We start from the raw sequence: 11,592 nt of genomic DNA, 5'->3' as shown, positions 1-11,592 counted from the left end.
ACAACTGTCATTTGGCGTTTGTTATTACCTTGATGTCTAACCTTCATCAACGTAAAGAATTTATTGTTTTGTAAGCATTTTCTGATATGTGTTCAATCTTCCTGACCACGTATATTTTAAAATGAAGGCAACTCTTTATAACCCTCCTTTTTTTTCTTTTTAAGTTTTGTACTTAAGAGGACGTCATCCATACAATAACATCCCGCAACTTCGAGATTTATCCCCGTGACTCAAGCTGTATGGTATATTGAATGACAATTATCATACAAATTTGCAAATGGCGGGACTTTTAATATTTTTCGTGCTACATGCACTAGCAATTTTCCACTTGAATTGACACCCAAGATGGCGGTGTAAACAAGGTCACGTGTTCTATGACGTCATGTACAAACGTTCTCTAACCAACTTAAGAACAGAAACCTACCCATGCAGCCTAGAATCTCCGCTCTCAGGCTTATTCTATTTTCCCAGGTGTTCGAGGCTGAGACTATGTTCCAGGACTGAACCACGAAACGCACATAACGGGCACTGATGGGGTTGCTCAGTAGGTTGGTCACAGGTGTGTTTCCGTCCGTGTTGCCTGTGAAAACCTGGAATGTAAACAGAAGATTCAGTTTAACCTCTTCTGAAGGTCTTCTTACTATCAGCCCAACATTATCCGTACAACAACATCCGCGTGGCTTATATTCCATCAAAGACTCCAGGGGTCCGACCGAGCTATATAATGCTATATAATGCCAAATTTGCAAATGGCGGGACTTTTAATATTTTTCGTGCTACATGCACTAGCAATTTTCCACTTGCATTGACACCCAAGATGGCGGTGTAAACAAGGTCACGTGTTCTATGACGTCATGTACAAGCGGCCAATTAGCCTACCGGCAAGAACTTGCAATAAAACGTGATAATTTATTTATTCATTTAATATTTCCGCATCTGGGTGGCCCCTTCCACCATGAGCTGATTCCCAAGGGGGCATGAGATAAAGGAAATAAGAAACACAGGGATATTTAACAAGGTCACAGAAAATAACGATAATATTATCTGGCGAAGGTGTGAGGTTGTGGAACTCAAGTTTAATCTAAGTTACCATTTCTGAGCCATCGCTGCCGGCGTATGTCGTGAAACTGGCACCATCTGTGCTGTACTGGAGTTTGTATGACGTCACCCAATTGTCAGCAATGTTGGGTCGACCCTGGGTTATGACGCCCGTGACGTCCTTCGTCTGTCCTAAATCAACCTGAAAGACATCATTGTTCAGGCTTTTGGTACTTATCAATTCTATTCATCTTTTGGTATGATGATAATATAATGTAAGAAAATGCACAAAAGCAGGTATGGCTGATAAACCCTGACAGTAAACGCTAGTAGACAGAATTAGCAAACGCAATAGGGACATATATCGATTTCAAACAATTTACCATTCCGGTTGCTGTTGGGATGTCCACACTTTAGGTTAATGGCAAGATGATATTCAGTTCGAGTTGTAAAATATTGCAAAGTAGATACCGTATTCTTAAATGCGACTGCTGTATTTCGGAACGCTTTCTATTCAAGATATACAATAGCACGCGATGTTTTGTTTTTCGTTTTGACTATTGCACCAACTTGCAATGATCTTATATCTATGAGCTGTCATGACAAGAGCAAGTTTATCTGAAAACAGGAACAATAACATTTCTAAGCCATTAGAAATACGAAAAGCTACCTGAAGCCACTCTCCCACTTGGCCGGAAACTGTCCAGAAGTCCAGGTTACTGTTCAACCTTGCCTTCCATGGCGCGCCTTCGTCCCAAGAATCCCCGTAATTAGCCTCCAGTTCGTCGTGTTGGTCATACATATCGTGAAAATTCCACCTTGATGCCGTGATGCTTTCATCGGGGATGGAACCAGATTCCATCCCGAGCGGATCCTGCCTGGTACAGACTGGTAGAAACAGGAAAGTATGTTAAATTTAGTTTGGGAAGTTCTGAAGTTGTCACCTGCAACGGAAAATGTTACTTCTATTTACAGCACCACACCTTAGAATAATGCGCACCTCATCATCATCATGGAAGTTCCCTTGGTCATCATAAGGAATGTGCATTATTTCCGTCTCAAAATATCGTATTAAAGAAGTACTGTACCTGAAAGAAACGTACATACTTCTAAGATGGTGCTAATATAACATGACGTCGTTTCGGAAGAACGAAAGGGGCCATATGAACGATGCCCATACGTCCCTTAAAAAATACAACTTAACAATTTCCGTGTCCAACAATCGTAATAAAAAATTTACCTCAAACAAACTCAAATACGTGTACAATGCTGTAATAAGGATGTTTAAGATTTTGCCAAGATAGCGTGCTACAATCTTTACAATATCGCATATAATAGCAATTTCAGATTTGTATTAAGTGAATGGGTCAATTTTCCTTTGAAGTCATAAAATAGAATCATCGCAAGAATTCATCAGCCAAGAGCTATTTGTTTATAAAGAAATGCCGCCTTACTTTCAAAGCGATGTGGATTTGAGTTTGAGTTTGGGAGCAAAAACGACCTGTCATGATGTACTGGACATTGGAAAGTGACAAAATGCTGTACCTCCGGGTGAAGCTGGTGTTGTAGCAGGTTCCGCTGCAAAGATAAACATATCAGGTATGGCATTATAATGTGTTGGGTTTGACTTAGAAGGTGTGTGCTTTTTATAATAATAGTTTTATTGCAAATTCATGCCCGTAGGCTAATTGCATGTTGACAACAATGTTGAAATACAAATGTAAGGTATACATGAATACAAGATCATTCTATATTGCTATTCTTCAGTAAGTTTCTATATCTACGGTACTAATGCGGGGTTCGATTTCTTCTCTGAAAGCAGTGGAAAATAAAAAGTCCCACACTTTCAATGATAAGAAGGACTGTGTTACTTTTTCAAGCCAAATATCTTACTGTCATAAAACGACCTATCATGATGTGTTGGACATTGGAAACTGTGACAAAACGACCAGTCATGTTGTACTGGCCATTGGAAACTGTGACAAAACGACCTGTCATGTTGTATTAGCCATTGGAAACTGTGACAAAACGACCAGTCATGTTGTACTGGACATTGGAAACTGTGACAAAACGACCAGTCATGTTGTACTGGACATTGGAAACTGTGACAAAACGACCAGTCATGTTGTACTGGCCATTGGAAACTGTGACAAAACGACCAGTCATGTTGTACTGGCCATTGGATACTGTGACAAAACGACCTGTCATGTTGTACTGGACATTGGAAACTGTGACAAAACGACCAGTCATGTTGTACTGGCCATTGGAAACTGTGACAAAACGACCTGTCATGTTGTACTGGACATTGGAAACTGTGACAAAACGACCTGTCATGTTGTACTGGATATTTGATACTGTGACAAAACGACCTGCAAAGTTTTACTGGACACTGGAAACTGTGACAGAACGATTTGTCAAGTTCTGCTGCATATAAGAAACTGTCTCTATAAACGATCTGTCATTTTGTACTGGACACTGCAAACTGTCAGAAACGGCCTGACACACAAGATACAGAATGCGTCCTTGCCAGCAGTGCAAGTTACACCGTCGCATCTACAGTCTGTGTTATAGGTGCATATTAAACCTTCATCGACGTTACAATATGAATTTTGATTTTGGTAACAAAACGACCTGTGTCATTGCAACCCAGGTCCAACCATCGCCTCGCCACACAGGAAAGAAAGGATGCACTTGGTCTATGTATGGGTATCACTGATTGGTCTACCGTATACAACTCAGCTTCGGTAGAGGACAAAGTAGCCACCTTCAACAAAACCCTGCAGACGATGCTCGATGTTTGTGTTCCCCCAAGGAAGAGCAAAACACGAGATGTTGACAAACACTGGATGACAAACAAGATCAAAACCGCCGTTCGGAAAAGACAATCGGTCTATAGGAAACATAGCAAAACAGAGAAGTGGAAAAAACTTCGTAACTTGGTCCAGTCCCTCATCAGGAATCAGAAGAAAAACCACTACAACAGATGCATTGGTATGTTAAAGAAGAACAACCCTCGAGAATGGTGGAACTTTGTAAATAATGAACTTGGGCGTACGCAAAAATCTAAGGGAAACGTCACCGTTACTGATGTCCCTGATGACCGAGTAGCGGACACACAGAACGACTTCTTTGCGGAAGCATGGTCAGACAGCAAAACTTTCAGTCTTTTCCCACTCCCGCTCCCATCCAGCTCTGACGACCTCTGCAGCATCGGCCAAGTGAAAGCCGTCTTGAGACGTCTGAACACCAGAAAATCAGGCGGCCCTGACGACATTCCGAACTGGGTTCTGAGCGCGTACTGCGAAGACCTAGCACCAGTTGTCACTCACCTGATAAACGTTTCGTACAACACTGGAAACATGCCTTCTGTGTGGAAAACGGCGAATGTCTGCCCCATACCCAAGACTCCAGCTCCAGCCAACATGTACAAGAAGGATTGGAGGCCTATGCATTTTATTATCATTTCTACACACAAAATTAATAAGGGGTTTTTATTTGTTCTTTGGAGGCAGTAAAAAGTACCACGTTTTCAATGATAAGTGGGTTTTGTGAATTTAGTACAAACTTTTTGTTGTTCTTCTAGATGTGAAATCTCAAGACTATTGTTTTGGTTGTTTCGATAAGCTTGTTTCTTTCATCCTCATGATGAGGGCATTAAGAAATGAAACGTATCTTATCTTCCGTCCGTTGCACAGTACTTGCACAGACTCTCCTGCACTGATACATTTTATAACGTCGCTTTTCTATTTCTAGTGGTTGAGCACTGATTCTTATCTTACATATATTGAACCGATTGTCAAAATGATTATGGAATAAATAACTTTACACTGCGTATTTGCATACCCATGGGCTCAACATAAATAGCGTGAGAACGTATATTATGCACCCAGCGTAAGAAATTAAAATGACAATTTGGTTGCAACGCGCATAAGTATCGTCACACCCCCGTCGGTGCAGTGGGAACGACCATTTAGTGAAACGTATCGTCAATCATTGTGGAAGTGGCAACCCACATAGGGAGAGGGTGATCTCATTTGGCCGAGGAAACCACATGCCCCCACCCCGCTCCCAGAGTTTACGATGGTCCAACAGTCCTACCAAGAGACGTACCTCCGAGGACCAATCACGGCTTCATATTGAGTCCCCTTCCCCCACCCGAGAGCACTTGAACTGTTTATTTGGTGTATTTATTAACAATGGATCACAGTACAATTTAACTCAATGCAACAACAGACACCTAAATGATATGATTTTGATTTGGAACATAATAAGACATAATTTGTAAACATATGTCTACGAGGCTCCAATCATAGCATGGAACATTGTTTCGGGTTTGCGGAAGGGGCCTTATAGACGATGCCTTTATACAGCTTTACAATTTCCGTGTGGAACAAGGTCACATACCAGGGGGCCCAAAATCGACCTTGACTTTCCGCTTCACATGTACAACACCCGCGCCCAAATACCAAATATCATCATATAATCCATCGAGAGGTTCTTGAGGTATGCTGACTACAATAGCCCGGAAACACACACAGACACATAGACACACCCAAAACAAAAATGGAGTAACCTAGTATGAGAGTTTTTTTTTTTTTCAGAGCCATATTTCGTTTACGCACGGTTTGCTCAGTCAACTGCCAGCAAAACACTTGAACTGAGAAACAGAAAAAAGGCAATAACACAAATTACATGGAAAGCTAAAAAAAAGAGAAAAAACTCGAAAAAGTAGAAAGACAAGCTGAAGTCAGACAGTTGCTTTAAGTATTGGTAGAGTAGTAGAGTAGACGCACCTTCAAGTCGTTCGTAGTGATTCATGCTCGCGTGAGATCCTACGGTGGAGGTCGTGGTTTCCCTGTTGTTTGCACTGGTGAAACAAGCGGTCACGCTACCCGTCCGCACTTCGAACGACCGGCAGTAGTAGGAGGTAGCTTCATAACACCTAATATGATCAAAACATTTCAAAACTCGAACAATCTTGAAGTATTATCTGTGGTTGTCTTTAAACTCACTTTCTATTCTGTGATGATTCAAACCTGATACGGTTTTCGCAGTCACGTGCCTATGAAGTCATGTAGTGTCCGCCATTTTGCTGACTTACAGTCTTGCGAATCCAGTTGCTTTTGCTTTTGTGAGAAAGAAATACCCTAAATTGTTATTTCCCGCTGATTCAGTGCAAGACTGTATATGGGATTTTTCTTACAAGTGTCATTTGTGCGTTCAGAATAATAGGTTGCTATGAGGCTGGATTCATTAAATGAAACCAACGTGGCAACGGTGTCGGCCATTTTTTAGTCAGATGCTTGAAGAGATAAATTTTGACTTGTTTGTTTGTTTGTTTGTTTGTTTCATTTAGATCTCCATTAGTGCATACAATCCTACATTATTAATCATGGAGTCCGTCTACATTAAATACAATTAAATCGAGACAAAACTTACAAAATTGATAGATAGTAAATTAAACAAAATCAAATATAATACTTGGCAAATGGCACCAATAAGCTGAAGTTTGGCCGGGGCCATGAAGGGTTAGATAGACTTGTCTGAATACATCTATAGTTTCACATCGCATGTCACCATTAAGGAAGCGGTCGTACCTTCTTGCACACTCTTCGACGCCGAGGCCGTTCAAAGTTTCCGCGTTGTCCAAGTTGATATAAATGCCGGGAAAGTGTTTGAAATATTGTAGCACGTCTGCCAACAAAGAAAAAAAATGACTATGCAAATGACTTGCACATTTGCATAAGCTATGCTTGGCCATGTACACCTTAAACTAACTTACACAGGTCACAATTTCAACAGTTCAATCATTTGCCACCTAGAAGAATTGCGTCACGTTTGCATTGATTATGCAAATTATGAAATCATTTGCATAATTGATACCTCTTAATGTTCCCCCTTCAATAAACTCCTATAACGGAAAACACTGTAAATATAATTTTTCCACATTACGTATGCAAATTAAGTCCCAATTTGCATAATTTGCACTTCATCATGTACACCTTTGTCTAATTCAACTACATACTAAATATCATTCTAGTGGATGTCATAAACATTTTACTTCAAAACACACCAGCAAAAGTACTTACACCTGATGGGGAAACTGAACTATTCAACATCACTGCAGGAGTATTTCTTTTTGCAATAGTTCTAGACTATGTTATGCGACAGACCCTGGGTAACCAAGATCTAGAACTGGGCTTTGAGCTTGAGAGAAGAAAAATCAGACGGTATCCACCAGTCGTCAGATTTTGCGGATGACATTGCGCTGTTAGCAGAAAAATTACAACGCACACAGGAACTACTGCTCCGAAAGGAAAATGAAGCTGGCAAAGTAGGTCTGCATGTAAATGCTAAAAAAAATGATGACCTTCAACCTGAAAATACCTGCTTTCATTCGAACCGGAAGTGGTGACACCGTGGAAGTGGTCAAACACTTTAAATACCTTGGCTCTAAGATAGCAAACTCTGAGACAGACTTCGAAGTCAGAAAAGCTCTCGCTTGGAACAGCTGCCACAAGTTAAGTAAGATATGGAAATCCCAGCTCCCACGCAGGATTGCCACCGTGGAATCTGTATTGTTATACGGCTCAGAAACGTGGACCTTAACAAAGTCGCTGAAAAAAGGCTAAATGGCTGCTACACTCGCCTTTGTGTTATTGCAGCAAAAGCTAACAAACCAGTAGTTGTACCATAGGCGGTAGGCCACCGAGTTTTGTGTTGAAATCGGTATTACTGTGCCGTATATATAACTCGATCCGCTAAGTAACAAACAAACGGGAAGATTTCGGTGAATCGTATACTAACGCACTGACTGTGTACTCGGCCTACTGAAAGATTCCCGAGAACTTACATGTACTCTAAGTCTCTAACACACACTGTGCAATCGTCCACTGAAAGATTCCTAAGAATCGTACACTAACACACCGGTGTACCTGATCCATTGAAAGATTCCCGAGAATCGTACACTACTGTGTACTTGGTCCACTGAAAGATTCCCGAGAATTGTACACGAATTGTAACAACCACAACGCCCGATCCGCCGTCTATTCCAAAGAATCATACAAACGGATGTGCCGAAGTCACCCGAAGATTGCCGAGAGCCGAACAGCGATTTCCAAATGCTTTGGGCAGTGTTAGGGAAAAAGAATAGTGTAGTCATTTTTATGAGCCCCCAGGCGGTGTTGTCGGTTCGAATAACGGGTTCTACTCCCGTCAGCCTTTGCGCGAACTTTCCCTCTGACAAGAACCCCGTCCCTACCTTCGCTTCTCGCCGGGTTTGCCAGTAACAGCAGGAAGACGGCCACCCAGACTCTACGTCGATCCATTCTGTTCACCTGCAGAAAAACAAAGCATGAAAATTGAGAGTTTTGCACTGATGTCTGTCATTACACCAAAAGAGAAAGAAGAAGATTTTAAGCCAGTCTGACTGTTGCATGTACTGTTAAGCCCTACTTACCTCACTGGAATCGCGGTACGTTGGCGACCTTGGTGCTATCGAATGATTTGACAGAGCTGTCAACGAATTTCATCAAAAAAACGAATCTTTTGACGATCCGTTGTCTTTTTAGTCACACCTGTACTTTTTGTCTGAAATTCTCATTATAAAGTTTAGGATAATACAAATGCAATGGACCATTCCCGTCGAACATATCAAACAAATAGAACCTCTGTTCTATATCAAACACCTCCGTCAAAAACAGCACTGGACGGACAGAAATGGCACGTGTGAAGCGGGGTACGTATGTCTGTGTCAGCCAAGCAGTAGCGGCCATTTTTGTCCATCATGCGCTATTTTTCGCGCATGTGTTCGAAATCGAACAGGGGGCGGGGCTTATGGTGTTCGACTGGAACGGTCCATTGAGGACGCAGCGGGGCCGCCAGCGTGCCGCGGATCCTGTGCGATAGGGGCATTGGGAATTGAGACATTTTCTTCCAGTCGTCAATTGTGAAATAGGTAAACAAACAAGCAAAATCTAGGATGTCCAATGAGCTTCTCGATTCTTCCCGAGCAAACTGACTGATATTCTGCCATAACAGGCCGAGAGCATGAAATGGAAAAACCGGTTCTGCTGCAGAACCAACAAAATCCGCCAGGGACCCAAAGCCTTATCCATTGCTTCATGAGTTATGCTGTTCGACCACAAACTAACACGACCACACTACAAATGTACCTTCCTTAGCCCATGTTGATTTCATCATATGACTGACCCTTCTTCTGGGGACCCCAAAAATGATGCAAGCATGCGAATAAAAAAATTGGCAAAAAAAGGTGCCTACATTATGAAATCTACGTGGTCAGGAAGGATGAACAAAACTGAACTCACACTCTATGGTATACTAAAATACAGATTCTTCCTTTTTCTTTTACAATATCAGTATCCGTTGGCTTGGCCTCGCTAACGAAGATTGCAGGGGCCGAGTCCACGGGTGTGGAGGTGGCTGTGTGAGCGGAGGACATCTGTCTGTGTGGGACAGGAAAAGGAAAGGAAAGTAATCTCGATCCAGTTATAGCTCACTGAAGAGCTAATCTTCCACTGATCGTGACAGAGAAGAAGACAGACGCTATGTACAGTATTTACAGGTTCATTGTACCGGGGAAATTCCCCTAGCTCTTTTCGAATAGCACAATGAACAGTGGACCACGGCTTAACGTCCCGTCCTAAGGACTGCGATCTTTTCCGGTAGCGTGCATGTTGGGTGAGCAACACAGCCGGGATCGAACCCCCGGCTTCTAGTTCCAGAGGCAAGATCGCTAACCACTGGACTACGCACGCTACATTCTACAGGAAGGCTGTGCAAGGTGGGCCTGGTGGAAGTTCTCTTCTTTGCCCGCAGTTGTTTCGTATACATATTAAGGAGGCTACCATAGAAGGGTCTTTCCAAGAAGGCAACCCGAGACGAGGAACAAAAGAGCTGTCATTTGATGATCTCATCATTCTTGCCTTGGGGTGACAGGCGGAACATTACAAATCTGACTAGAGATTATTACTTTCCCGAACCCTCCGGAGGGTTTCCTTCAATGCGTAGCTCTGGACTCAAAAGATAAAACATATCTTCATCGTTCCCAAAAAGACGGTTTACCAAAGCAGAGACATGTACATCTACAGATAGAGTCTACCACCTTAACAAGCAGGATGATGACTAAATGACCTGCGGCAAAACATTTAGAGAAAATATGGTTCTTCGCGAGCGCCCTCTGAATCCAATTAGTGCGGAAAATGACGAAACAAGCCTTCAACGATTCTTGCAAATAGAGTCATTAACCCTTTTTTTAAAACTCATTTCTACCTTGATCTCCTTTAGATATTTTACCTACATCTCAAACAAGCTAGAGCTTAAAAAAATCATCGATTCTTAGCGATTCGAGCCACTAAGTAAACTATATTTTCTAAACTCGTTTCTACCTCGATTTCCTGGATACTTTCACCATTCCTGGTGTAGGTAAAATATCTAAAGGAGATCAAGGTAGAAACGAGTTTGACACAAAACGACATTATGCGTCAAAACACAGTCCAGTCTAACCGTCTGTAATTAATAAGGGTGTTAAACTGGGCTGAAACATAAGTAATGCTTAATCTACTGATAAATCATTTTGTTCATGAGACTCATTTGCAGACTTCTTAATTCAAAGCGGCGGCGTTTATTTGGGGGAAGGGGCTGATGCGCGATTTTTACAGGTCAAGGTTTTCAAATATAGACTTAGGGAGTTTGGGCACCGAGAGAGTTATGCTGCCTGCACTTTTTCTATCGGAAGGCGGCGCTGTCGATAAAACCACACACATTATTTGACATTTCAAAGAAGAACGTAAAACATTAATAGAATCTGCCTGTACTTGCAACAAGGGCATTCTGTCAAGTACTCCCTGCATTGCATCAACAGAACCAACTACAAAGTACCTGAAACAGAGTCATGACAGGAAGACAAGAGGCAAAATTCTAAATGGATAATAAAATGCCCGAGTTATCAACCTATAATTGATATGTCATGTGTATGTTTAGAGCTATCGATGTCGTTCCGTGGAATTTGTGGTCATCAAGCACCATAAGGATCCTCTCTTGCTTTTAAACAACGTCTTGTGTTTAGATGATTGTGCAAAGGTCGGGTGAGACAGGTCGTCCGATGATACATAACCAGTGGGAAGCTGATATGTTTCGCCTAGGGGCGATTCTCCCGATGGAACAATGAAAAAAAATGCAGACAAATTACTAGGACCAGAATCAGAATATAGGAAAAGGGTCATGAAAATATCTTGCAAACCAATCAAGTATCTGTACAAAGTACATAGCGAGTATCTATGGACGAAAAAGACAATTGGTAAAAGATCAAGATCACACGTGACATTTTGGAAAAACAAAATGATCTAGACATGGTCAATCACGTTGTTATTTACTACCCAATTAGACTAATTACTAAAACACAGCTACTGTATGCAGCCTCCTACATCATATGACCTCTGACCCTTGGGGCTGCCAGACCGGTTTCTACCCGCTAGGGGGAACGTTACCATGGATACCAAGACGCTGGGCTCTGATTGGCTGTTGATACTAGCG

At 41.9% G+C, this 11,592-nt stretch overlaps 1 protein-coding gene across 1 annotated transcript in view; it reads right to left on the bottom strand.

Annotated features, from left to right (window-relative positions):
• The window catches only part of LOC136425214 (lactadherin-like), a 2,133-nt gene extending 293 nt beyond the window's left edge, over positions 1-1,840 (bottom strand). The window contains exons 1-3 of the mRNA XM_066414010.1: positions 1,709-1,840; positions 1,091-1,240; positions 519-590 (exon numbers count right to left, since the gene is read on the bottom strand). Of these exons, the coding sequence (XP_066270107.1) occupies positions 519-590; positions 1,091-1,240; positions 1,709-1,840 (354 nt within the window). The remainder of the gene's footprint in view (positions 1-518; positions 591-1,090; positions 1,241-1,708) is intronic.
• Positions 1,841-11,592: the final 9,752 nt, after the last annotated feature.

Source organism: Branchiostoma lanceolatum, chromosome 19 (assembly GCF_035083965.1).
Source record: "Branchiostoma lanceolatum isolate klBraLanc5 chromosome 19, klBraLanc5.hap2, whole genome shotgun sequence".
In the NCBI taxonomy this organism is placed as follows: Eukaryota; Metazoa; Chordata; class Leptocardii; order Amphioxiformes; family Branchiostomatidae; genus Branchiostoma; species Branchiostoma lanceolatum.
This window is presented reverse-complemented; position numbering and strand designations above follow the sequence as displayed.